The 27,243-nt window shown below is 44.2% G+C and overlaps 2 protein-coding genes across 5 annotated transcripts; one reads left to right on the forward strand and one right to left on the reverse strand.

Annotated features, from left to right (window-relative positions):
* Nucleotides 1–628: 628 nt before the first annotated feature.
* Nucleotides 629–7,072, reverse strand: naa30 (N-alpha-acetyltransferase 30, NatC catalytic subunit). 2 transcript variants are annotated; one of them, XR_002056527.2, is made up of 5 exons: nt 5,737–7,072; nt 4,904–5,027; nt 4,639–4,694; nt 4,119–4,256; nt 2,742–2,870 (listed from the first exon to the last, which is right to left on the reverse strand). XR_002056527.2 is itself a non-coding variant. In XM_005449719.4 (4 exons), the coding sequence occupies exons 1-4, from the start codon at nt 6,565–6,567 to the stop codon at nt 2,733–2,735; spliced, it is 1,149 nt and encodes a 382-aa protein (XP_005449776.1). In that variant the 5' UTR covers nt 6,568–6,972; the 3' UTR covers nt 629–2,732. The 2 variants fall into 2 exon arrangements, 1 of the variants encoding a protein (XP_005449776.1); XM_005449719.4 differs by lacking the exon at nt 4,119–4,256 and having other exon boundaries at nt 629–2,870; nt 5,737–6,972.
* A 3,717-nt stretch (nt 7,073–10,789) lies between these two features.
* Nucleotides 10,790–25,550, forward strand: LOC100705127 (homeobox protein OTX2). 3 transcript variants are annotated; one of them, XM_025898795.1, is made up of 4 exons: nt 10,790–10,808; nt 23,225–23,322; nt 23,563–23,714; nt 24,124–25,550. In XM_025898795.1, the coding sequence occupies exons 2-4, from the start codon at nt 23,226–23,228 to the stop codon at nt 24,748–24,750; spliced, it is 876 nt and encodes a 291-aa protein (XP_025754580.1). In that variant the 5' UTR covers nt 10,790–10,808; nt 23,225; the 3' UTR covers nt 24,751–25,550. The 3 variants fall into 3 exon arrangements, with proteins under 3 accessions (XP_025754580.1, XP_005449775.1, XP_025754579.1); XM_005449718.4 differs by lacking the exon at nt 10,790–10,808 and adding an exon at nt 20,598–20,737; XM_025898794.1 differs by lacking the exon at nt 10,790–10,808 and adding an exon at nt 21,356–21,710.
* The last annotated feature ends 1,693 nt before the right edge of the window (nt 25,551–27,243 follow it).

Here is a 27,243-nt window from a genome sequence, read left to right on the forward strand (position 1 = left end):
TTAAAAATAAAAATCAAATCTGATAAATCAACACAAATTGCCCCAAACCCAACAGATGATTCACAAAAAAACCCCAAAACAAAACATGCTTTCAATATATTCAATGAATAGAACAACACTCGTATACAAATCTGAAAAAACAAAAAACAAAACTTGTCCATTGTTCCAAATGCATACAGACACAAACTTACATAGACAGACCATTATGTGGGTGGTGACTCTGTAAACATCTACTCTCCCTTCCAGTCCTCGGCTCCTGGGGTGTACCAGCTCAGCTCAGTGGTTGAAAAGGGGGAATAAACACTAAACATGAACAGAGACGTATAGTGTTGGCTAGCGTATCCATCCCTAATACATTAAAACTCCCTGTGATTGTTTGCTGAAAGCATGTGTCTGTTCTGGTGTAGCAGATTTAAAAAAAAAAATGTTTTAAATAGTGACACATGGCAGCGAGCTGTGGTGCTTTCTACTTTCAATATTGTGGAGAAAAAGCACACAGATGCCCAATTGCATAATTTGTTCTTGCATTTGCAACCTGTGAAAAAAAAAAAGAGTTTTTTCGCCCATCAACAACCACTGCGATCTCGCTTTCTGGCTTCGCTACAACACCAAGCACTAACCCTACTCCTGAAAAATAAGGGTCCACTTTTTTTTTTTGTTCCTTCCTGTATCTAACGAGGAGTTCTTGTTGTCCTTATAAGGCCAGAACAAAATGGCAGCACCTTTTAGAGGCTCTGATTTTCCTGTGCGGGGCAGGGACAGGGTGGGGTGGGACTCTGAAAGTAGAGACTTAAAGGTCTAACAGAACATGATCCACACCATTGTCAAAAACAGCAGGAGACACACATTCATACTCACGCATACACACTGCAGCAAATTTCCAAAGAGGTGCATCTGACCTTTGTTCAATGCTGTTCAAGCAAGCTTTCTTTGCCGCTTTAGTGTGTCGTTGGACCGCCCGGGTGCATCCGTTCGCAGGAAAGGAGATCTTAGAATGTTATAGCGAGGTTGGCGGTGCATCGAGTTAACGCGCCCGGGAAGTGCATTATGGACTCGGCCACTTGAGAGCGGCATGAGGTTATACAGGTGTCAAGTAGACAAATGGAAACAAAGTAAAAGTGAACAAAAGAATAAAATATGATCTGCTAAGAATACTTCTCAATTTTTCTCTCTCTCTCTTTTTTTGTTTTTTTTTTAAATTTAAATTGCACGCACACAGCACACTCATACAGGAATCCAGCATATGTAACACTTTGTCTCGGATCTCGTGCTTTGGCGGACCGGAAGCGGCTGCAGAGCTTTGCCCACTCAGCGGGCAGATCGCTGTGGCGCTGATGGGTTTGAGTGGCACTCGCAACGAGGAGATTCAGGCTAATATTGCAAATTAGTAAACAGAGGAGATGTCGGACCACACCATCATCGGTGAGGAGTCTCTTTTAAACATGCTGTATTCTCCTTTTTCTTTTGGGAGGGGGGACTTTTCCAGTAGCTGGCAGTGCATTTGGGGGGGGAAAAAAAATAAGTTATGATCTGCAAAAAGCAGGCAAACAGAAAAAACTCCTCACCCACATCCTGTCTGGGTTGGACGATGAGGACAGTGAAGCTTAGGTCCACGAGTCGGGCAAAGTTTGAGGTGCTAATGGAGTGATTTGTTTCAATCAGCTGCTCTGCGCCAACATGCGTACACAAACACAGAATGGGCTTCTTGGAGAGGGAGTTGGGGAGGTGGGGATTGGCCTCAGTCTGGGTTAATCGACAAGCTCTTATTCCTGCGCTCACATTGAAACAAAAAGCATGCATATCTTTACAGGCTTCAGTCCTGGGGGCTGAGGCAGGTGATGGAAGAAGCAGCAGCAGCAGCAGCAGCAGTAGCAGCAGCAACAGGGGGTGGGGGAGGAGTGCTGCACCTGCTGGACAGGATGGGGAAACAAAAACATACCAAGCACACGCAGTCATACAAATGTGTTCTTCACTCGCTCACAGTGAAACCAACGGCAAATGAAAGAAAGAAAAAAAAAACAAGCCACTTGCTTTCTGAAAAACACCAGGCGGTACAAACACACAAACTATAGCTTTTTCCGTCCCCCTGCCCAACATATAAGGGTAAAAAAAGAGAAAACAAAACAAAAATAAACTCCACAAATATCTTCCCAGTCTGTGTTTACCGCTCCACTTCCTTGTTTCATGTGGTGATGATTTTTTTTTTAAAGTTTTTTTCCTTGTGTTTTTTAAGTCTGCTTTGTCCCGGGTTCTGCAGGATTTTGGTGTGGTGCCTTGTCCTTTTTGTTTTGTTATTTTCTTGTAGGGGGTGGGGGAGTCTGGATGCACATCCTCACCTGAGCTGCCTCACACCTGGTTGAAGAGGCGCCCCCGAGCTTCCAAGGTCACAATGTCCCCCAGTCAATGAGGTCACCCTCACTCGCCCCGCCCTCGTCACAGAAGGCAGCGGGAGACCCCCCGTCGTGTAACACCTGATGGGATTTCAGTCCATTTCTGCCTAAACGCTTGTTCAGAGGTCAAGGATAAAAGGAGGGTGTGTCTGCTTGTTTTATGCATACTTATGTGCATACTCCTTGGACACAGGAATATGTGTAAGTGTGTGTGTGTAGGTGTCTGTATGTGTGACTATAAGAGTGAAATGACCAGGGCAGAGCTGAGGCCGTCAAGCTGATAAGTGTTCGAGGTGAACAGCACCTGCTGTCCCGTCCTCCTCCCGTCCCTTCTGTTTTCCGCTAGCGGAGCCACAGTTTGAGCCGCAGCGCGTCCACTCCATTCAGGTAGTATCTGAAGAGCCGCTTGTCTCTGACGAAACCCAAGTTTTCGTAGAGCTTCAGGGCTGATTTGTTGGTGATCTCAGTCTCCAATACAACCTGGGAACACACAAATGAGTGCGTGAGTGAGCAGACTGAATTTTGGAGCGTGTATTTGCTATTTGGTCGTTCCTGATTGTTTGGACTGGAACTCTTTACCTGAAGAATTAAAAAAAAGTTAACAATACTGAAAATGAACTCGTTTGCCGTCATGGGATCAACATAATATTTCCCCTCTTTGTCAGCATACACTGCCTTTACTTGGACCCATTTTTTCAGCCATTCGAGACTAATTTGCGTTAAACAAACCTCACTCCCTTGCTCCTAACCTGCTAGCTCCAGGCCTTTTCTAGACAGGAGGGCTGATCAGTCACCGCTGTGGTGGTCCTCAATATAAGCCACTCTAGCCAGAACAGATGAAAAGCTGGTACATCTGCTACTAATTTGAGCAACAGCCCAGTGCAAGACAGTGGAGGTCCAGCAAATCCACAGGATAAGACTCCTATAAACATTGCAAAGAGCGTATTTCTCCCATATTGGCTTCTCTTTATAGGACCCCTGTTAAATCCAGAATTTAATTTAAAATACATCTCCTCACAAACAAGGTCTTGAAAATCAGCCCCCATCTTATCTTAAAGACTTCGCTCTCCGACTCCAGGCTTACTTGTGGTTCCTAGGATATTTAAGAGTAGAATGGGAGGCAGAGCCTTCAACTCTCAGCCCCTCTTCTGTGAAAACAGCTCCCAATTTGGATTCAGGAGACAGTCTCTACTTTTAAGTTTAAGATTTCCTTCTTGATAAAGCATATAGTTAGGGTTTCTTCCCGTTAAAGGGGAGTTTTTCCTTCCCATTGTCACCAAGTGCTTGCTCATAAGAGGCTGTTGGGGCATTTTCTGTATTATCGCGGGGTCTCTGAGGTGACTCTTGCTGTGATTTAACGTTATACAAATGAAATGAAATTAACAGTTGAAATATTTTCAGGGGACAGCAAACACTTTAGACATCGATAGGCACTTGTACAGTATATAGTGACAGCGTTTCCTCACCTTAGAAACCTTCAACTGCAACTGTGACAAATAAATACTCAAACTCTAAACCTACCTTACTTGTGTGTCATATCTTGGTAGCTAACAAGCTGTAAGTGCAATATTTAAGTTGCTATTGCAAGTCACTGCTTTTATAAGAGAAGATATTTGGATAGAAAGCACGAGCACAGGACACTGAAGACCCACCCACACATTTGCTTGCAGTTACTTGTTCTTTTTCTTTTTTAAAATAAGTAAAAACATATCCTATAAAAACATGTACCGTTTGTGTGTACACATTCAAAGCACTGGATATTGCTGGGTTGTATCAGAGTGTCAGCTCTTTGGTCTCAACCAGCAAAGAGACTGAAGAAATCGTAACGCTGTATCACATGTTTCATCTTCTAGAAGAATTCAAAGTCTGCAAAGGAAGCAGCATGAATGTTTGGCTTTTCAGGGAGAGGCAGAGCATATGAAATAGTTTATGGTAGAAGATCAAGGTTACCAGCTAGTTTAGATAAGTGAAGGACAGCCCAGGAAAACTGGACCTTGAAATAAAAACGGCTTTAAACAGCTATAAATGTTCTCTCTTTCAGTTTGTGTTCCTTTCAGAAATCTACAACAAAGAAGGGAATGCCAACAGTGTAACATGTGTTTATACTATTGATTTTATGTAGGATGCATATTTTCACAGTACGACTGAATACGCTGGCACTCTGGCTTGAATAACGGCTCTTATGTAATGTGTGCAAATGTGTTAAAGTTTGGTTCATAAACAATGCCACTGGGTCTAGCTCGCTTACCTCGTCGCAGTCGCCCTCCACCATGGCATAGATGGCCTTTTTCACCAGATTAGTACCTGAAACAAAAGAGTGGACTCTAAGTAAGAGGCTAAACCCATTTATGGCCTCCATCTCCAATATATTAAAGTATAACATTACTCATCACTCTGAGTGCAGAGTCTATCTAAATGGTGCATTTGCATAAAGAGATTTGGTTGCCCGGGACAGCAGAGAAGACGGTGAAGGGAGAGACTGAATATTCTGAAGAGGAGCGCCGAGATCTCACCTATGCTTTTCCTTCTGTGTTTCGAATCCACGGCCAGCATGGCAATGTAACCTCGACGAAACATCTTCTTATGCATGTCAAGCTTACATACAATGGCTCCGACACACTCCTGCTCCACCATGGCCTGAAATGCACACACACAACAAAAAATACACGCTCAGTGGTTACGAGTGTCCACTGGGGTGGCCGCTGACAGCCTAGCAACCGTTCCTCTGAAGTTCCTGTCATCCTGCCAGTTCAGCTGGCTCCACAAGCTGACCTCTGACCTTTTTATCTTTTTTTTTTTTTTTAAATAGCACTTCCTCTTCTGTCACATGTGGTGATCCAGCCAAAACTGGAAATGGGATGTTTTGGACCTTGATGGCCACAGAATGAAAAGAAGGCAGGCCAGTGTTTTCAAAGCAGAAAATGCTACCATGACACAGCACATGCAGAAGGAAACCTAAGGCACATTACTCTCTGCTAATACTGACGATTAGATTTTATAATTGCTTTACGTTACAAATCTGTACATATATGAGTGGGCTGGCACATTTCTTGATTCATTAATAACCTAAAAAACTGAATCAATGTTGGATCTGTAACAGTAGATGACAGGTTGTTTACTGCCTGCCAGCAGTAAAATAGAAACTAAACTTATGAGCTGAAATGTTATTGACATGTGTGTGCTTTAGCTTCAGTACACGTCAGCTCTGACAGCCTTGGACGTACAGTGACATGTGGTGAAAAATAAAGCTGTCACACCCAACTCCTATAATACTCCTGCAACTCAGAGTAACCAGTCCGAAGTCAGACTTCATAACTGTGAGCGGTGCGTTCAATCTACTACTTACCAGAAAGCAGAGCTGCGGCCAGTTGTGGATGAAGTACCTGTAAGTGTAAATTGAATAAGGCTCAGATAAGTCCTTGGTGATCAGTCTCATGATCCACGGCATCTGAAGTTCGGACTCATAGCGGACATAGCGGATGCCGTGGTTCTCCCCGGGGGAGCCGCTCAAGTCGAGCCGGGCGAGCTCCTCGGCCGGCGGCTGCTGCAGGTCAGCCTGGCTCTCCTCACCGCCGGGCCCAGCAGCGTCCGGCTGCTCGTCACTCGAAGGTCTAGAGGGCGGCGTGTGGTCCAACTCTTTCCCCGCTTCGCAGGCCGCCTCAGCTGTAGTGAAACCCGGCATCCCGTTCACGCTATTGTTACCATGAGGAGAGTGACTGCCGTTTTTGGAACAGGGGCTGTGGCCTTCGTGTTGGCAGTGCTCACTATTGTTCCTAGCGGCAGGAGCCTCCTCGTTGCTGCCAATACTGTTGTCACAGTTGTCTACGGACGATCTGGGATTGTCAGGCCGGCTTCCTACGTGCTGGTGGCTGTCAGGGTCCTCTGAGGGGCTTGCCAAGCCGTTCAACTGCTGCTGCTCTCGGGCTTGCATTTTAAGGTGAAGCGCCGACGGGCTAGCTCGCGCTAGCATGTTTTTCTGCTTCTTCTTGACCGACCTTTTGACTTCGTTTACCGACTGAGACTTCGTCCCTGTACCGGCGGGCACACACTGCTCCCCGTGGCACGCCGGCTCTCCGTCTTCCACCGCCGGCTCCGCGCTCCCAGCCACGGGGAAAGGAGGAATTTCAGCCGGGGATGCAGGCAGTACGCTACTAGGCCCAGGCGGCACTGTGGCCATCCCACTGCATTAAGGTGGTGATTGACACTTGGAAAACGTTGAACACAATTTCATCCACAAGGCGAAGGCATATACAACCAATATACGAGCTAGTTCATCGAATATTGCTTAAATCCAGGGTTTTCTGGGGCGATAACGTTTCCGCTGGCGATGGTTGTCGCTGCTTTCTCCTCGATTTCCCTGCTGCCGCAAAGTGCCGTCGCAGCAAACGCCATTGCAACGGCATTCATACACGTTTTACGACAGTAGTGTAACGCATGAGTGTTGCACGGTTTTTCCCACTTCTGTTACCCCCTGCCCCCCGAGGCTGTTTTTTGGTCATCCTTGCACCTTGCGAAACTTTTTATATTGTTTGTCAAATTTATCTAACCAGTCAATACTGACATTTACCTCCTTCTGTTCGCCTTTATGTTCTGTATAGTTTAAATAATATATATGTTTGTGTCGTACCCTGCATTACCACACTGTACTCACAACATTCTGGTAATGCAACACTGGAGAAGTCAAAGGTGACTGAAGAAGTCCTTGTACTGCCCTGTTAAACCCAAGAACATATTCTTCCTTACCAGCAGAGGGCGCCAAACCGAAGCTTTAGCATATGGAATAGTTTTGTAAGAGCAACAACAACACTGCGTTTTCTCCACAAGATGCCGCCATTCGACCAGTTTGTCGCTTCATCCTGCAAAGTAGGTGCAAGTTGGTGCGTGTATGTCCAGTAGTATCCAATCATGGTCTACTCTCCTTTCCAGAAGCATACTGTAGGCTGCTGTTAATTCATCATTCCCAGGATGCTGCGAAGCAAGAAAACCACAACACTGCAGTTGTTCATATTACACATAACATGATAATAATACATAATAATAATTACATTTGTTTTTTGTTTATATTTACATTTAACCATTTCCTTTAGTCTGCTAAGAACCACATTCATATTCGTCTTTCACTTTTGTTACATTTATTTCCTTTTAAGGTTTCATTTTTCCCTAACCTTTATTAGACACAAAAGTACAGAGAGCCGGCAGAGAAGCATGGAGAGCGTGGAGGGAATGACATGCATGAAATGGTCTGGGGCAAGCCTCAGTAGCAGCCTTTGGCATACGGGTCACCTGCTCAACTACAAAACCTATATAGATTTGTCTTTGTAATCAAAATAGTCTAGGCTCACACTAGAGGAATAATCTCCAGATAAAATTTGCCAGGTGCACAAGTCTAAGTCATGAGTTTGTAGTATTGGAACAGAGTTTGTGATATCGTGTGCCAAGAAATCCCCCCAGAAAAAACAACCAAAAACCAAAATTTTACAGGAGGCAGCAGCCTGCCTGTGGAGAGCGAGAGGAGAGAGATTGTGTGCCAGCATAGGAAGGAGAAGACAACAACGCAGAAGACTTCACAGGGGTCCTTCCCCTGTTACACTGTGAGGGTGAACACAAAGTGTGAGGTCACTGAAACTCAAATGTAGCGACAGGAAGTCAAGTGATTCTGAAAAATGTTGTTACTGTAGTATTCTGTTGCACACAATAGGCCATGTTTTATTACCGCAGTACCTGTTTCTGAGTATTGATGCTCCCCATACCCTGTTAACTGTGTTGCACATCTTTGTGTGACCACATGCTTTTCCCCTCACAAAACATACAAATTTAGGTGATCTTGAAATCAGCAAGACATTACAGAGTATTAACTTTGATATATTTAAAACAGAAGTACAGTGCTCTAAAAAAGTCCTAACTCATAGGACAAGAACTTCAGGAAATGAGAAGCTGAATTATGCATTTCTATTCTCCACACACATTCTGACCAAATATTTATATCTTTTGACTCCCCTTGTTTGTAATGTCGTTTTTGGTGGTGATGACTTATTTATTTGAATCAAAGGTTTTGGGTGAGTTCACTCTAAGAGCTGTAAAAACTGTACTGCTTAGCTCTTGTATCATAGCTCTTAGCTCTTCAGCATCATATTTGTCTTGCCTGCCAGCACCAAAGTTTGCTTTCTTCTCCTTAAAGTCCTGCTTTTTCTGTAATAGACGGTCAACATTTTGGATGTTTCTTCTTGCTCTACGTCTCTTCCTTACCTCAGGGTAGACCTCGACAGATATTCCAGCTTTTTCTCAGTTTTTTCTGGCAGATTTCTTGCAACATTTATGCTCCTCTTAAGTGGGGGGAATTTTTCAAATGAACTCAAATCTGCAGCAAAAACACTGTGACCTGCTGTACCTTTCCAAAAATCCTTTAATTCACGCATCAAAATTCAGCTTCTGTGTTGATGACTAAATAGTTTCCACAAGAGACATATAGGTGTCTTTCCTCTGCATCCTTACTCCTGTCCCTCTCAACTTCCATAAATATGTTTTCCAAAATTAAAATGATTGGCTCGCACCTGTGGCCACAGCACACAATTTAAACTATACTGCACATGAAAGTTCTTTATTTTGTTCACAAAGACGTGCCCCACTAATATTTGCTCAAACTGTGGACAGTTTTACCAAAACGAGGCAAGGATTTGAAAACCGCCATTCAAACTGGCAGTATCGCTCTGTAGCGCCCTCCAGCTGTAGCTCCAGGTACTCTGAAGTGGATCGCTTTCTCACAAAGACACAGTTGAGTCCAGTCGGTCTACCACAACCAGACCGTGACACAAAAGGTCTAAGTGGGAGCGCCAGATGCTAGAGAGCCTGACTTTGCTCTTTCATGCTAACACAGATTGATCTTTCAGTCGTTGTCTGTCCTACACAGCTACCATGAACATACGTGAGTTTTGAAAGGGAGTCATATTTTATGTATAAATATACATTACAGAGAAAGAGGCCGAGATAGGAGGGAGAGAGAGAGAGACGTCTCTTTTAAAGCTAAGCCTTGGGGCTGAGAACTCTCTGAAGAGCTGGAATCAGACATGCACAATCAGTTCCCCTCTTCAAATCTCCTTTGCAGGCCTATCTACTTGAACAGGCTTCTCTTAATTACTTTCTCTATCACTTAGGCGAGCCGTGGCTGGGACGAGGAGCAGCAGCGTCTCTGCCAGAGACATTTGGCTGGTTTGAACCCATATTTTTATAGGCCTATCTTTTTTCTCACAAGCCTGTCCCACACCTTCTCCCCGCACCACCACCACAACCGCCACCGCCACCGCCACCTTTCTTCCCTCCTTGCCTTGCTTTCATTGCACGTTGCTCTTGTCTTTCCGTGGCTCTCCCCTATTCCAAATATCTCCAGGGTGTCAGTTGCGTCATGTGACTGGTGCGCTTGTGATTACAGCAGTTGGCAGACGTGCTAATCTATGAGGAAGAACCCAAAATATCTGGAGAAAAAAAATGACAGCATGTAAAAGAAGCATAAGGTCAGTATGGAGATCAGCGGAGAGCGAGAACACGGTAAAGACAACTCAGGGTTGACACTGAAACCCGAATTCCCTCCTCTTTCAAATCTCTCCGCCTGTCTTCCTGTCTGTCTGAACCGCTCTCAGGGGCTTGAGGCCAAACTTTGGACCCCCTCCTCCTCCCTTCCTCTCTCATGCTCCTGCCTGTCACATTGGCTTGCTCTCCTCACTCCGCTCACTTCCCTGTGTCCTCCTTCTTCTTCTTCTTCTATTTTTTTTCTTCTCTTTTTGTCTGGCGTCTGGTCCACTAGAGCTGTATTTAATTAGTTTCTGTTGGGTTAATTAGGGGCTAAAGTTAGGGGGTCGGACCAGAACAAAAGCGGGTCAGGCTGGACGGATGCAGGTGCTCAGGAGTGGTTGCCAGATTCCACCGTTCAGATTAAGATGGCCTTGAATTGTCTGGAGTATTGGAGAGCAGGCGAGCCACTAGTAAATCGCAAGGAGGGGAGGTTTTCCACCTCACACGGGATGGCAGGCTCCATATGTACCCACGGCAGCATCACCATTCTTGTTTATTTGAATTTCAGCATCATTTCTACGCGTGTGCCACACCTGGATTCATCGCAGAGTTGGTCCAATGTATGGCGCGTGCAAGTGATGTCCTCGCCAGTCTGTTGTATGTTCTCATTCATATCACTGCCCGCCACCCTGTGCCCCCACCCCCACCCCTTTTTTTCCCAGCAGTGCCAGCTATACCCTGCTCCTTTGGCTTGCGTGGAATTAGAAGAAAAATATGTGAGGAGGACATCAAATGACCAAACCAAGCAAGTGAAGCATACATAAAATGGGCAGCGGCAGCCTTTGAAGTGTACATCAGTAGCCCGAGTGAAGTGATCACATAAATTAAACGCATAAAGACAGCAGTGTAGATGTGAGTATAGACCGCTGCGCTTTGATCTCACCTGTTTACTAACTGTTCTTTTTGGCACATTGTTTGAAACTCACACATGCTGCATGCAACTCACACATTGCAAAAGTAAAAGAAAGACACCATTCGACCTTTTTGAAAGGGAAGGAGAGGAAGAGGGAGAGGAGAGAGGAGAAACGAGAGGAGAGGGATCTCTGGCATGGCTGGAGCCCCTCAGTGTGTGAGGGTCCTGGGGCCCTTTAGACAGGCGCCAGCCCAGCAGGGAACCAGAGACAATCACGCAGCACCAGATTCAATGCACAGAGATTGAGGGATGGGAGAGAGATGAGGAGTCACAGAGGGGTGGATTGAAGGGGGAGCGGGACAAAGAGGACAGCTGAGAAAGGTGGAGGACACGACAAGGAGACGAGTGGGAAGGGTCCAGGTAGAAATCGAAGGAGCGCAGAGCGAATGAGCTAAAAAGAGTTGGATGGAGAGGGGGAGAATGACAGCGCAGATCAAGAGGAGAAGTAAAAGGAAGAAAGAGCAAGCCTGAGAGAGATAGCATATATTCCCTCTGTAACAGTCTTTATCACCAGCCCAGATCGTGGCGTATGAACAGTGATCCAAGTCAACCATCTGCTGAGGCTAGATAAGCCTGGGAGAGCTGGGTATTGAGCTGTCACTCAGGGAGGAGTGCAGAAAAGGAAAGAAAGGAGGGGAGAGAGAGAAACAGAAGAGAAATAAAGACGGGACAGGAGAGAGATGGAGAAGAAGGAGGGAGGGAGGGAAGGAGGGAGGGAGGTGTCTGCGCAAGGTAGGAAAAATGAAAGGAGAAGATTTGTGCGGAGTGGAGAGCACCCGTCTTGTTAGAGAAAGACTTAACGTCAACTAGATGTCCGGCCCTGTCCCGTCTGATCTCGAATAATCCTTCGGTTAACAAGAGGAACAATAAAAATGTTTTCTTTCTCGTCAGCCTACACGTCCCACACGCACACGTATATCACACTGTGAGACGCATCGACTCACATCACTCCTCATCACGCTAATGTTGACAGGATGTTTGTTTGTTTTCTGTCACTGGCAGCATGTGCATATTCACATTTGTCACGTTGTAAAGTTCTAATCACGAAACAGGGCTTCTTGCCATTTCAAACAAATCTGCAATTTGCCTATATTAATGTTCAAAAATGTGTGGGGGGAGCTGTGTCCCCGTGAAGATCACCTCCATTGGTCGGGAAGATCCCAACACTGGTTTAGGGCTTGATGAAGCCCTAAAAAATAAATTCTGTCCTCATTTACTCGATTTTTGTTTGATTTTCCTTCAAGTGAATCAATCCCAGTTTTATATGCATGGATCTGTGCATTGATGGTGCGATACCGTGGTAGATATAGGGGGGTGAATTAAGGCCGGGAGGGGCGTCAGGCCCGGGAGTGGGGGTTAGGAGGGGATTAGCTGAGGCCGGTTGGATCATTTTACAGCCGGAGGAACCCCCCTTCACCCTCTGCAGTCTCCTGGACAATAAGGATTAAACTCCTCTTGTTCCTCAACTCTGGAAAACGGCAGGGCGACAAAGACACTATTCCTCCTGGGTCCCCTGGCTGTGGCTGGGAGCTAAGGAAAGGAGAGGAGGGTGGGAGGGAGGGAAGAAGTGATGGAGTGAAGGGAAGGAGGGAGGGAGGAAGGGAGGAAGAGGCAGGGGGTCCGTCATAAAATTAATCCCTTCACAATTTCCTCTGGGTGCAAAGTGAGATATGAGGCAGACATGTCTAATGAAATGCTACAGTCATCTAAGGACACAGTGATAAAAGCATATATTAAACTAATGGAGCCCATCATTAGTGGCTCTATTAAGCGGATCGAGATAGTGCGCTCTCTTTTGGTGATCTGCGTGGAAGATTAATCAATTCTAAGAAAAGCCCACCTTCTCACAGTTTCCTATTTTAATGCTCTTGGCATTTATGTGGCAATATTTTAGTTACCTTACCCATAATCCTCAGAGCTGCAACTATTCACTATCTGTTGTTTATATTACTTTTTTGCTCACTTTCATGCTTTGCTTGGGACACAGACTGGAATCGTAGGTAAACAGCCAGCCAGGCTCCAGATGAACGTAACATTTATATTAACACACTTCTAAAGCTCAGTCATTAATGTATTAAATCCACAGAGTGTATGTAAAATGTGGGCATAGCCAGGTCATGTGGGTTTTTTTCCCCATCCTGATTGCCGCTTTCTGAAACCAGACATCTCCAGCATGGGATGGATCTAATCTGGCTGCATGCTCATATATTAGCCACTTCTTGATCATAGTGGAAGTTTATTATGGTTGCCCTTCTGGAGACTCACGGAGATCATAATATACAGAGTAGCAATTGAAGTTCGTCAGGAATGTCTTTTACTGGTTGTTACATCTTATTTCTTAAATCTGCACAAAAACTTAAGTCTAAATTTTTTTTCTGGACTGTTAGTACAGGTCATTTCTATCCTTCAGTTTTTTTACAGATGGAACAAATACAGTATAAAGTGATGATTAGCTTTGTCTTATAAAAATGCCTTAACTTTAAATTAAAAGTACAATGTTCAGCAACTTCATGGTAATAAATCCCAAAATGTCTACACATGCTGTCAGATTGATACACGTTTCCAGTTTTTTTCCTGAGCTAAGCTGGCTTCCAAAATGTCAAAGCTATTGATTCCAAATTAAATCGCTGGACACAAATCCCAGGTGCAATATATCATTTGGGTCCTCTGCGAATAAAAAAAGTATCCCGAGCTAAATAAGTCAAAGGATAAATCCTGTGTAAAAGCCCAGTGTTGAGCACAGTGCGATCATAGCCTGAGGCATGGCGATTAGGATAGCTTAGATGTCAAAGAGTCCACCCAAGGACGTACTACTGGGCTCAGTTTGTGGCACGGTGCCCTCCTTGTTTGCACTTACAATTACTGTTTCGTCTGCTTTGGGGATGAAGGACAAAAGTAATTCTGTGATGTTGTGATGCAGAGTATCCAATTTACTGGTCAACGACCAAGTGAGAGGCACATAAAAGAGAAAGACAAAAGAAACAGAAGTCCATGGGTTTTAATCTGAGAATAAAAAAAAGAAAAGAAAAAGAAAGAAATGAGGGAGTCATAGAAATGAAAAGAGAAAAAGGCTGAGGAGGAGGGCAAGCAGCACAACAGAACCAGGGGGAGTAAGAGGAGAGAGGAGAGGAGGGGCATTTCTTACAAAAAGGGGGTTTCTTTTTTTTTTTTTTTTACTTATAGGGAAAAAGAGCAAAAGAAAAGCCTCTTCTTGCCTCCTGGATGCAGTGTCAAACCCAATCAGTGTCTGGTCTGGCAGTGCTGCTTGTCTCCCAGGCACCAGCTCACAATGGAGGAGAGCCTGGGCCGCCACACCTCTCACTTCCAATCTGCCTCCTCCAGGACAGGCCTGAAAGCGGGGAGGGACAACAATGCACCTCAAATGTTCAAATTCTCATAAAAAAAAGTGCCTATGTGGTGAGAATTGGATTAGCTAGTAAAAGAAAGAAGAAAAAAAGCACTCTGGTAGCTTTAGATCAGTTCATGCTGACTTGGACAGTTAATATCAGTTTTTATTGTTAAAAAGCTGGAATAAGTGGGGCTTAGGATAAATGTCTGGGTGTAGGTAGGGGTATTGTTCTTAAAGATTTTCCGAGCAAGAACGGGGTCTTAGTGTCACGGTGTATATACGTAAAAGCCAAACACAAACATGGATAAACCGCAACGACGATTACAACCACCAACAATCCCTGAGCTGCGGAGTCCTGTGCTAATAAACGTGAGCAGCAAGGTCTGATCCTTAAAAACCTCGCCACTCAAAAAAAAATGTCTGTCTTGAATAGACACCCCCTTAAATGGTATTGTTGAGCAAATCCGGTATTAAAAGGAAAGGGTTACTCTGCGTTTAGACTCTTGAAGACTTTAGTTAAGCCAGTGCTGCTGCCACTTTTGCAGCACGGGCTTCATCGGGCCCGAGTAAACCCATCTCTCGGTGGCGATTGGCTGAAGGCGAAGGGGCCATCTTTTTCACACGCTTCATCCCTCGCCACCACACCAACCCCAAAGCCCCCCCTTGCATCCCAACACCCCCGGCTAGTGTTTACCCGTCACCAAACAATGGCTGGTTACTGGCAATTAAACAGCATTTTCTGAGGAATCCGCTGCTCTGGTCTAATGGCATTACTGTTGGATGATTCAATCCTTGAATAGTCAACAGGATTTTGCCTCTCACCAGGAAAAATACTGCTTCATCGAATTACCGGTATTACATAGATTTACCCAAAGCTTATGATTCAGGGTTCACAGATTACCGCTTTTCTAAAGATGGCTGGAGAAAGACGCGATAGGCCGGGAGAGTGATGACTCCAGTGCCTCCAAGCTGGCCCCTGCCTTTCACTGGCACACTTTTCCCCAGAAGGCTGCTTATCCACAATGCTTTGCAGATTTGGAGAGATTATTAATTTATGTGAATGCAAACACTTTTCTTTTGTGCTTCGCTCTTCTTGCTTGAACTTTATCATCTTAGACGATGCAAGCCCCAGTAGCACACGTGCACAACATACACACAAGTACAGGCTAGACACAAAGATATAGGAGCCAAGCTGCACATTGTGCCCTTTGACCTTCCGTGGGTCGAGTCGAGCCGGGCAGCTCGAGGAACCGGGAAGATTGGCCAAGTCCATTATCTCACAATGAAGGGCTAATTACCAGGCCTGCAAGCCTCAAATCACACGGCAGCAGACTGCCTGTCTCTGTCCTCCGCTCACCCAACATCTTAATTGCTCTTTTATTCTTTCTCTGTTTTTTACTGTGCCTCTCTCCCCGACTCACTCCTTCGTCGCCTCAGCCATTTCACACATAAAAGCAAGATGCTAATTGCCTGCTATGGAAATATTGGGCCTGTGATTAGCCAGGCAGAAGGTTTGGCTGGCCTGTCTCTGTGTGAAACAGTGTTGAGCCAGCATGCCCGACGCAAAAAAAAAAATTAAAAAATAGAAAAGTGCGGTTGTCAGCGGTGAAAGGAAATTCATTTTTCCCATCACTCGCATGCGGAGCAGGGTTGAAAGCACGAGGACTGTTATTGTGCTCCAGTGGCAATTTGTCAGACTGCTATGTTGGCAAAAAGTTGACAGAAAATCAGCTTGAGCAAAATTACAGAGAAGTTATTTCAATTACTTTTAGTCTAAGTTGGTGTTTTGCTGTGACATTGACATTATAAGGTTTAAATATTTGGACTACATTCAGTTAATAAAAGAGGTGGGGTTTGGGAGTGGGAGGGCACCAGGTTGATACACATGATTGATTATGTTCAGGTAAAGTGTTGTTATCTACAATGAGTAATTCACCCAAGGCCTTTATTAAGTTTCCCCCCTCGTGACCCTCTGATTTATTATCTCATTCACTAAGTAGTTTGCTGATAATGGCCACACATAATCATCTAACAAGACAACAGGGGTTTGTTAATGGACTCCATCTAGAGACCCATATACATATGGAAATGAGACCCAGTGGGGGAATTTGCAGGACCCACTTCCAGCTTCTGTGCCATCTAACAGCTTATTTTCAAAATATTTTCTCCACTTAAACCTCAACATGGCGAGGAAAATGCGGTTCGTAAGCGTGCATGCACGTGCTTTGTCATATTGTATCCGTAAACTAGCTAAACACAGCTTCCTTGGGAACCTTGAGCTCTTTTCTGCGCACTTCAAATTGTGCTTGGTTATTTTGATAACTCATTCAAAGAAAGTCACCTGCCATTTGACCTTGGTTTTTGTCCCAACCAGCGCTCTTTGAAAACCTTGGCGGATATTGAAATGCTCTTTCAGACAAGTTCTCTTTGCAGTGGCTCCTCGAGAGCTTTGTCCAAGATGTTGGAAAAGCTGGAGATGGTGGTGAGGGGGGAAGGCTGCTTTTTTCCCAACAGTGGCAGCAGTGGAGTGGCAGTGGCAGCGCAATGATTGGTGGTGACGGCGGCAGTGGTGGTGGTGGTGGGGAATTTGGGGACAGAGAGGGGTGCAGGTCGGCTGTTCAAAGGCTGGCTTTTTACATTGTTGGTCAGTTGGGGATTAAGGTCCTCTGTGCAGCAGAATAGCCCCTCTAATTAAAAAGGATAAGAAGGCAGAAAAATAGCGAGAGGCACGGGAGGAAGCAAAGAGAGAGGGAGAGGGGAGAGCAAATTTGCAGAGAAAAGAAAGAAAAGAAAAACTGTTTTCAGTGTCACTCCCGCAGCCGGGCCCATCAATTCAGACTGGATTAACTTTACACTCCTCCTCCTCATTTCTCTCTGCCACTCTCTCTCCCTAGTCTCTTTCTATCGAGCAGTTTCCGAACTTTGCTCTCCACATGCACTTTAATCTTTTGAATGCATGCTTTCAAAGCATTTAGTTGACCTCATAAAGAGCTTCACCTGTATATTTCTGGGACAATCTTACAGGAAAACTTCACGTGTCATAGCTAAAGATGATGTAACAGTTTACCTATTATAGAAGCAAAACAAACCAAAACCATAGCCAGGAGCTAAAACCAATTACCAGCACCAGTTTCATTCTGCTAAAGGCTTGAATTTGTGTGTTGGGCTGCATTGTGTGTTAGCTGCTCACTATTTGCCATCATCAGAATGTGAATAGAGAAGGCTGTGTGCTGTGCCCCAGATGCTGGCTGTCAGTAGGTGGGCTGTTTGCCGTGGGGATGCCAGGTTGTGTTTTTGTTTGGCCCTCCTCTGTCCCGCCTGCCTCCCTCCCCTCACCCGGTGGGGGGTCCTGGGCTCCTGGGGCCAGTCCCTGCTGACCAATACCCAGGTATGAGGCCTCTCAGTTTGGCTAACACTATAGCCACAGGCCGTGGGAGGTTAACGAGGTACCAGCAGGCACAAGGCATTCAACTCTCCCATGGGGAAACCACAAGTGGTGGATGTATCTCAATGAAGGGCATGAATATGATGTGATATTAGCCATGACAGCCATGAGGCAGTGGACTATAATGGGAAAATGGTAATACTGTGCTGCAGGTGCAATATGAAGTACGGCACTGACACCAAACTATCAAAGAAGAATCTCCAGAAAGTCATTTCACTGGAAAAGTACGTGTAGCCAAGCCACGCTAGCATTTAAAGGTGTTAAAATTTGCTATTTTATTTAATGTGCTGTTGCAATAATTGGATTTTGTCATGTAAATCTGAGCATTTCAATAAGTCCCCAGTCACACAGGCCTAAAGACTGGTTCTCTACCATGTATCAACCACTGGTTGCTAGGGAAAAATGTGTGCTCCCTGACCAGTTGGCAAGTGCTTGTTAGAGGCTGATGGTAGTTGCTGGGAAATCAGCTGCCTAAACCACAGTCCCAAAAGCCTAAACTCTGATCAGTGGTTATGTGTATTCTCTAACTGGGGGGCAAAAGTCTCATTGCAATTCCTTTGGTCACTAGTACCTAGCTGCAGTCACTCAGCAAATTTTTTGCTAACTACTAGCTGAGTGGTAGTAAAGTTCGTCTCTGGTTTGCATCCTGTAAGTTGTACTACCACTCGGCTAGCAGTTGGCCAATGTTTGCAGACAAGCCAGCATCTTCCATGCAAACTACGAGTGACCTCAGCAAAGCAATCATAAAGAGGTTTTTGGTGTAGCGCCATCTTTGGTGCGTATTTTACCTGGCAACAGCCAGCAACCTCTAGCAACTATTTACCAACCAGTTGGGGACCAAACATTTTTCTCTCCCAACCAATATGACACAAAAAGCTCTATACACTTTCTTTTGCCAGTGTGACTTGACATTTGAGTTGCTGGAAAACAGCTCCCCCTCACAGGATAAGAAGGTTTTTGTCTCTGTTGTTCAGCTGCTGCCCAGAGCCTTCTGTTAATACAATAGTTCAATATCGAGGGACGCTCGGTTTGTCTTCTTGTAATCATCAATACAAGTATGGCTCTTCCACAACGCCTATCAATAAATTTATCATTGTCAGGTGCAGATGGCAAAAGAAAAAAAAAATCACGATAATGTCCAATATAGTTTCCCCCCCATCAGTGTGTAACAGATGGGATTGACAGAGTGGGCCAAGTCATTGATTTGACCTTGATTTAGGCCTAGACCACTGAAGTGAGAGGTAGTCAGAGGAAATAAAGATTAAGAATATTAATCCACGAAGCAATACAATTTGGTATATTGTGTTTACATCATATAAATCTTACATTTACCCCCAGTTATGCCCCATGAATTAGGAGAACAAACTCTTTCATTAGATTGTGATTATGATATTTTTAAACAAATGTTTAATATTTAAAGTCTGTCACCATGATGTACAAGGAACAAACAAAAGCTGCTGGAAAAGAGAGGTGGCAGCAGCTCACCATACTTCCCTCATGCCAGCATTATCCAGTACACTCTGAGAGAGAGCAGCGTTGCAGTCCCACGATTCTTAGCCTTCAATTCGTCTCCCTAACAGCAGGAGAAACCGTGACTGCGTCGATTCGCCGGGAGACAGGGGGAGGGCATATTGCCACAGACATTAACAAGCGACTTCACCTTTTAACAACCACGGCTCCGTTTAGCTGAAACGCTCCCCAGGGCTGTTAGATATTTTCCGATGAATTATATATCAGAGCTGAAGATGAAAGGACTCTGCGTGAGCCAAGAACATCGCTGTGGGACAACAAGGAGAGCAGATATTTAAGCCCGGTGAGGCTGTTTGTTTTAGCGTGCATCCATGAAGGCAGAAAATGGGAAAACTCCACGGCCTGCAGTGAAACTGTATAGGCTATATAGAGATTTGGAAAGATCCAGAAATGACCAAAGTAGGCACTTAAAAAAAAAGAGGCAAAATCACGGTTTTATTCATTTATTTATTTATTTATTGTTTTTAAAGCCTTTATGCAAGGAACTGACATGAATGGTGCTGAGATTTGCTGTAGCAGCACACAGAGTGCAGGCCTTATTGATTTCAGGCTTGTCTAACAACCCAGCAGCCTCACAGTCTGTTCATCTGGCACATAGACTCCTAATTAGTTGTCTAACCTGCTGTTTGTTTGGGAGCATCAATCAAAGCCTTCATTTAGGGATGAGGAGGCCAAAGTTTTGTCGGAAACTGATGATTTTTTTTTTTTAATCCAAACCGAACTGGGATCCAGGATTAAGCCCGAGCACAACAGATGAGCGAAAAGAAAAGAGCATAGAGGGATTAGCTTTAGTGGTAATCTAATCCCGAAATGCAACCTGCACCTCCTTCCTACAAACACAGAATTTTTTTTATTTTTTTAAGCACACACATTACTCAGGTTTTAAATGTAGGGAGTGGGGGTGCAAAGTTTCAACCAACATTTACATTTATTTTTTCTTCATGGGGTTACACAGATCTCTCCAATAATAATAATAATAATAATAATAATAATAATAAATATTATTATCATTATTATTATTATTATTATTATTATTATTATTATTAGTGTTTTTTTGTTTTTTATTTTGTCTTGAGCCTCCATGTCAAACCATCTACTATAATTACGCCATAATAGCACAGCTGGTTTATTGTGATATTTGATGGTCACAGCACTGATGGCAACACACCTTAGCCCATAAATACCATGCCACATTTTACCTGTGTCAAAATATATCGATATATACGTAATTACATTATTTTTTAATTCCCTTTGCTGAGCATCAGCGATGCTTCTGAGCCAGCAATAGGCCACTTTTCTCCAGCTGCATCTTTTGATACCCTCCTGCCCATCATATTTTGTCTCATTTCCATTGGCTGCTAAAATTCTTCGCCCCCTCCATCTCTTCCTTCCTTCCTTCCTTCCTTCCTCTCTCTCTCTCCCTCTCACACACGTTCAGCATAAATACAGAGCATCTCTCGGTATTATCCACATCCAAAGGTTTACCGCAGGCACATAAATCCTTCACAGGCCCATGACCAAAAACCGAGCGCCTAACAACTGAAGTAAGTGGCCCATTTAACTTCCGCCGTTAATTAAGATTGACTCTATTTTTTTTAAATTATTATTATTTTTTAATTGACAATGGAAGCCACTGGGAGCTGCTCGCCATGAAGCTAGCCTACAGGGAGATAATTGAGGAGGCGTGTTTAGGGGGAAACTTTTTTCCCTGTCTTGCCTCTGCCGGGCTGCACGCCCGAAGCAAAGACGCAGTGAGCCGAGGAATAGCGGGACAGTGGAGCAGTCCGCAACTTGTGGACGTTTCAGTAGAAGCCTTGGATAGAATTAAGCTTAAACACATCGAAATCATTTCGTTTTTTGTATCTTATTCAGGGGGAAAGCCCCTCAGATTAATAATAATAATTAAAAAAAATAAAAAATAAAAAAATAATGATAATAATGAAATACAGCTTTAATTATAACCTGTCTGATTTGTTTTAAAATTTGATAGTAGTGCATTAAAAAACCTTTGTTTAATAAAATTATTATTATTAACAATAATAACAACAACAACAATAATAATAATAATAACAGAGGCACACATGAGCGTTTGTCAGTTTGGGAAAGTGAGTTGTGCGGCTGGTTGTGATGGGGTTTGGGGGGTAATAGGAGGGGTGGTGGGGGTGTCTGGCAGTCAGCTGGTCTGATAAATACAATGCCAGTCTTTGTTTTATTTTCGTGACGCAGAAAATTAAGGAAGCCTGAATGCGGAGTCGTGGCTGGCGTCCTGTAATCAGGCCAGCGCGTGCCGTCCGGATTATCTCGTTAATTTCTTACAGAAGGAAGAAAAAGGGGAGGAAAAAATATACCAGCCAATAATAATTAAATATCCAGGCAGGGTATTTATTATTGAACGGGGTTGAAATAAAGCGACAGATTGAGCACAGGAGTGGCCGTTATGTTGGCTGTATAAAAACGAGGGGTTCGGCTTTATAGCAGAGAGGAGCGCCCCGAGTCCTTGTAAAACTTATTCTACAGGTAGGTGTAAATGGAAACGAGAGGCCTCGGACCGCCTGCAGATATCTGCGGAAGTTAGCCCAATATATTAGCAATTAATAAAATATTAAGGTGTCCTTGTCATCTGATCAAAGAGTAAGTCTTCAATAGGATCCTCGAAGTAAAACTGTCATATAATGCAAAATACACCACAGCAAACAGGCTCTTAAATCATTTGGAAATTTTACATATATATTTGTTCTTTATTCGATTTTTAATATACTTTTTCAATTAAATGTATTTTTATGTTTGTATTTATTTGTGCATTGATTTAATTTACTGTGCTTTTATGGAATGTCAACAGAGTTTGTTTTTGAATGCCTAAAATAATTTTTTTTAAATGACTTCCACGTGAGGTTGAAATTAAAATGCTGCTTTTTTGTTTGTTTGTTTGTTTGTTTGTTTGTTTGGGGGGGGGGGGGGGGGGGGTGTTGCTGTTTTGCTCGTAAAGTTTACCTCCTCTAAAATGATTGACCATCAACACAGAGGGCTATCTCTTTGTTTGTTTAGATTAAGTCCTCCTCTCTAATCAACACGTTTCGATAGTCTCACCTTTCCAAATCTAATTACGATTCACTAAGGAAAGAGGGTGTGTGCATGTGTGTGTGTGTGTGTGTGGGGGGGGGTACTCCAAGGAGGAGTTTCAACCTTCACTTTGGGGTAAATGTCTCCGTGTTTCAAATTATCTGCCCTTCGTATTTTAATGTCGTTACATTTGAATGCACAGGGAGGTTTTTAATTGAAACAAACAAAGGGCCGGTATAAAGAAGTAAAGGTGCTCGGTTGTGTTTGAATGAGCTGCTCAGTTTGCAGCGCTGGCTTCTTTTGTTTGTTCCCTGAAGGCTTTTGTTATCAGCATTACTTATCGGTCAACACTGGGCTTTGTCTCTGCAAATGTCCCCCAATCAGCTGTCTATTTAGCTTCGCCCAACCTGTGGGTCTATGCTAATTGTGGGCCAGGTTGGGGCCCAGTGTGTGCGCGCATTTTAACGACAATGTTTTGTTTTCGGTGGGTACTAGTAGAGGAGGAGCGGAGTGTGTTTCGGGGGTGGGGAGTTGGAGGGAGGTGTGTGGGGCGGGGCTATAGTAGCAGTGTGTGTGTGTGTGTGTGTGAGGAGAGGGGAGGCACTGTGTATGGGGGGGGGGGTTGATGGCGTAAACGCCTGTCAGCCAGACAGAGCATCTTCAGTCTGGTACGGACAGCTGGGGGTCTCCACTTGGCTTTAAGAGCACTGCCAGTTTAAGAGGACGCCCACTTCTTTAAATCCGGAGCTGTGCGCACGGAGCGCGTAAAAATTAGCGGACTGATTTCAAGAACTCACTTTAAAAAGAAAGAAAGAGGGCGAAAATGGTTTTGTCTCACTTCAGGTTCGCCTGGACGACTTGACTCAGTAAACAGAGACGCGACCGGATTTTTAAAAAAATTAAAAACAACCCTCTCTTCTGAGATATTTTTCTTATTTCTTTCCATCGGTGCTCCTTTGACCGACACTCAGCATGATGTCCTATTTGAAGCAACCGCCCTACACCATGAACGGATTGAGCTTATCTACCTCAGGAGTGGACCTGCTGCATCCTTCCGTGGGATACCAAGGTAATATACCCTGTAAGCCCGCAACCACTTCACGATAGAAAAAAAAGATGTCTCTTAAGGTGTCCAGCAGGTTTAGAACATTTAACAGAATGCTGGGTTATCTCAGCTGATAGTTGTATTTAATGCTCAGGTGAGGATACAGAACAGGCTACATTTCTATGTGAGGAGTTGCTGGATTCAAATCGTGCTAAAAGTCAGGATGTGCCAATAATCGCTGTTTTTCTCCCCATTTCTTATCAGCAACCCCCCGCAAACAGAGAAGGGAGAGGACGACCTTCACTCGGGCCCAGCTCGACGTGCTGGAGAATCTGTTCGCCAAGACTCGGTACCCGGACATCTTCATGAGAGAGGAGGTGGCCTTAAAGATCAACCTGCCTGAATCCAGAGTGCAAGTAAGTCACGAGCAAAACTGATAGCGCAAGCCTGCCTAAGGAGGTCGATATTTGGTAATTGTGTCAGTGAGAGGTGAGAGAGGCTCTCCATTTACAGGAGAGGTTGACAACAACACCTCTGAGACTGTATTATTACTTCCTCATTTATTCCCACTGGGAATGTGCTCAGTTGTAATTCTAAAATAGGCTATATTTTTTTCCTCGCATTTCTATTTAATTATGGGCCATACTACTCCTACAGGGAGGTGAGATAATGAGAAAAACAGCTCATTTTTGTATTTACCCCATTGCGGTTACGTGTTCAATATTTTGATGTGTGAATTCTTTATTTATTTATTTTAACATTATTTTTCATTATTTCATTTAAAAGAAAATGATACCTATAATAATCCCAGTAATTCTCTCTCAGGTGTGGTTTAAAAACCGACGGGCCAAACATCGCCAGCAGGCCCAGCAAACCCAGACTGGCGTGCAGAACAAGGCTGTCAGCAGGCCGGTGAAAAAGAAAGGCTCGCCAGTCCGAGAGGCCAGCTCAGAGAGCGGAGCCAGCGGCCAGTTCACGCCGCCTTCGAGCACCTCAGTCCCGGCTGTGAGCAGCAGTGCGGCTCCCGTGTCCATCTGGAGTCCTGCTTCCATCTCCCCGCTCTCAGACCCACTGTCTACCTCCTCCTCCTCCTGCATGCAGCGCTCGTACCCCATGACTTACACCCAGGCGACGGGCTACAACCAGGGTTACACGGGCTCCTCGTCCTACTTCACGGGGATGGACTGCAGCTCCTACCTTTCGCCCATGCACCACCAGCTCTCCGCCGCAGGCTCTGCCATGAGCCCCATGAGCAGCAACGGGGTGTCTAGCCACCTGAGCCCGGCGTCGTCCCTCTCCTCCTCGGCGTATGGACCGGCGGGGCTCGGGTTCAGCGGCTCTGCAGACTGCCTGGACTACAAGGACCAAACAGCCTCCTCGTGGAAGCTCAATTTCAACGCAGACTGTCTGGATTACAAAGACCAATCAGCGTGGAAATTCCAAGTGTTGTGAGGGGTACAAAATAAATGGACAGCTGTCGTTAACTGCAGACTGTACAGGCAAATTAAAGCCCAAGGTTTGGAGAGGCAAGTGTGGCGTTTCCCCCCTCACACACCACCACGACCACAGGCCCTAACTTCTACCTCGGGGCAAAGCATAGACGAGATGGCGGGCGGCTGTCTCGCGTGTTGGGCTAACTTATTAAAAATACAGACTTCTTAACTTTGATCAAGGAAACGGAACAAATTTGTTAACCAAAAGTGAGGAAAAGGATCAAGAGAGCGAAAGATCCAAAGCCTAACTTGGTTGAGTTTGCGGGACAGGCCATGTTTTCTCCTAAGCTACTTAAAGACTTCCTTCTTGTCATTTTTGTTTTTATTATTAATTTTGCTGGATCGCTGAAGAGCCCCTTTGATGAAAGCGCTGTGCAGGAGAACGCGTGCTCGCGCTGTGAGTGAGAGCAGCTCTGAACATGAACCTGGATGCACTATTTAATTTATGAGAAAATATGTGGAAGTTACAAGACAATCAGTCCATGTGCGTGTGAGCATAAAATCCCTGATGTGTTTATTTTCCCCTTGTGTCTGTATTTTTTTTTTTTGTACAACCTGTATGCAATTGCGCTTTGCGCAAAACCCTTGTGCCACGAGCCAGCTGTGAATTTGATAGTTTGTTTTTTTTTATGTCTCGGGTGTTGTTGATAAATTATTATAAGGAGATATTAGTTAAATGAAATAGGGAGTGCACGATGAATGAAGCAAGCAGTGAGGAATTTCACTGGAGCTGTAAAGTGCGGGGGGGGGCAACAAACGAACACACTAAAATCCCAATAAAACAACTTCAACTGATCCACCTCGCTGCACTTGTGCATCCATCTGTGCTGTTTTTTTGCTGTTTTTATTTAGATTGTTAATGAATAGGAGTGCACGATGAATGAAGCAAGCAGTGAGGAATTCATGGAGCGTAAGGGGGGGGCAACAAACGAACACACTAAAATCCCAATAAAAACAACTTCAACTGATCCACCTCGGCTGCACTTGTGCATCCATCTGATCAATTTCTTGTGTTTCTTTCTTCTTTTATCACGTGTTTCATTGAAAAAAAAACCCCCAGTATTCTATCGCCTCCGTTTATTCAGTTCAGACATGAATGCCATCGTTTGCAGTTAATTATCTGACTTGTAGTTTCTTACTGCTGACCACAGCTGTCTACACAGTTCACCGTTTCTGTCACAACTACCCGGGCAAGGAGGAATTTGAATTATGACAGAGCTATGTTAATCCCGTCTCGTGAAAGCGGGTAATCCCAACATTTCCACTGACGCGCGCCACTGGCCCGTTCACACGGAGAAATGTGAAACGGGCTGTGCTTGCTCAAGAGTCCAGGGGCAAACACGGGCTTAAAGACAGGTTGTGCGCAAAATGGTCCGTTAAACATCAGTTTGGTTTGGAGGGTGTGTGTGGTCATCCGCTGAAACGCCAGTGCAAAAACAGATAACACAATAAAATACTTCCCTTCCTCAGAAATGAAGAAAAAAGGGAAAAGTAGTTTTCCCTAATTGAATATGTTGTAGGCCCACACTCTGGAGGGTCTTCTTTAAAGACCGTATTTAGAGAGCACACATGACTCATTTCGAAAATCATATTTACCCACAAACGCTTTTATGCTTTCCTTGGTCCCTGATGAAGTATTCACTCTCAGTACGGTGTTATCACAGCCAGCATCATGTGCAGTTGCTGACATATGGTCTTGTGTATAGTGGTCTTAAACCTATAGCCAGCCGCTTTGGGGTTTAAGGAAGAGAGAGTCCGTGCGTGGATTAAATCATAGGAAGACTGGTGTCACTCCTCTAATTAGGATGTGACATGAGATGTCAGAAGCCTCATTGAAATCTGTGGCTTTTTGCTGCCACTGAAGGGTTTTGTATTATTCAGTTGACCCCCAATTAGCACTAATTGACGCGCAATTATACTTCCGCAGAGGAACGAAAGTGACTGCAGCATTTTGAGCGCACGATAGGAATGACAACAATTCTCTTGTCTATTTATTTTAAATACCTGTAACACTTTAAAGCTTCTGTGTTTTAATCAGATCGTTTGTAAAGACAAAAGGCTTGAAATTAGCACAGGCTCTAAAACCTAAATGCAGACGACATTCGTAAGATAAATAATAGATATTTTTAAAAATGTAGAACAGCTGGGAAATTATGAGTTGAGGAAGAATAAAATTATTTATATGAATAGGCCCAAATCATAATATGAGAAATATTGACTATAATTTATGGAGAAAAATCCCGAAACTGAGGTCTCAATATAATTCAATCCATGTATCTATAAAGAGTTGAGCTCCTGATCAGTTCTCGGATTAAAAAAAAAACCCAAATGAGTGCAAAAACCTGTTCCTAATAAACTGCAGTCTGTATTTTTATTTTTATCGGTCACAACATTGTCAAAACTCCAAAAAGTTTTATAAATGTCAGCAAAAAAGCAGTAAGTCAGTCTTCCT

This window comes from Oreochromis niloticus, linkage group LG15, assembly GCF_001858045.2.
Source record: "Oreochromis niloticus isolate F11D_XX linkage group LG15, O_niloticus_UMD_NMBU, whole genome shotgun sequence".
NCBI classification, from domain to species: Eukaryota; Metazoa; Chordata; class Actinopteri; order Cichliformes; family Cichlidae; genus Oreochromis; species Oreochromis niloticus.

Excerpts from the sequence above, each read along its gene's own strand:
- naa30 (XM_005449719.4), bottom strand. The coding sequence starts at position 6,567 with ATGGCCACAGTGCCGCCTGGGCCTAGTAGCGTACTGCCTGCATCCCCG. Across the intron at positions 5,028-5,736 it reads GGCCGCAGCTCTGCTTTCTG|GCCATGGTGGAGCAGGAGTG; the intron begins GTAAGTAGTAGA and ends TGTGCATTTCAG. Across the intron at positions 4,695-4,903 it reads ACACAGAAGGAAAAGCATAG|GTACTAATCTGGTGAAAAAG; the intron begins GTGAGATCTCGG and ends CTTTTGTTTCAG.
- LOC100705127 (XM_025898795.1), top strand. The coding sequence starts at position 23,226 with ATGATGTCCTATTTGAAGCAACCGCCCTACACCATGAACGGATTGAGC. Across the intron at positions 23,323-23,562 it reads TCCTTCCGTGGGATACCAAG|CAACCCCCCGCAAACAGAGA; the intron begins GTAATATACCCT and ends ATTTCTTATCAG. Across the intron at positions 23,715-24,123 it reads TGCCTGAATCCAGAGTGCAA|GTGTGGTTTAAAAACCGACG; the intron begins GTAAGTCACGAG and ends ATTCTCTCTCAG.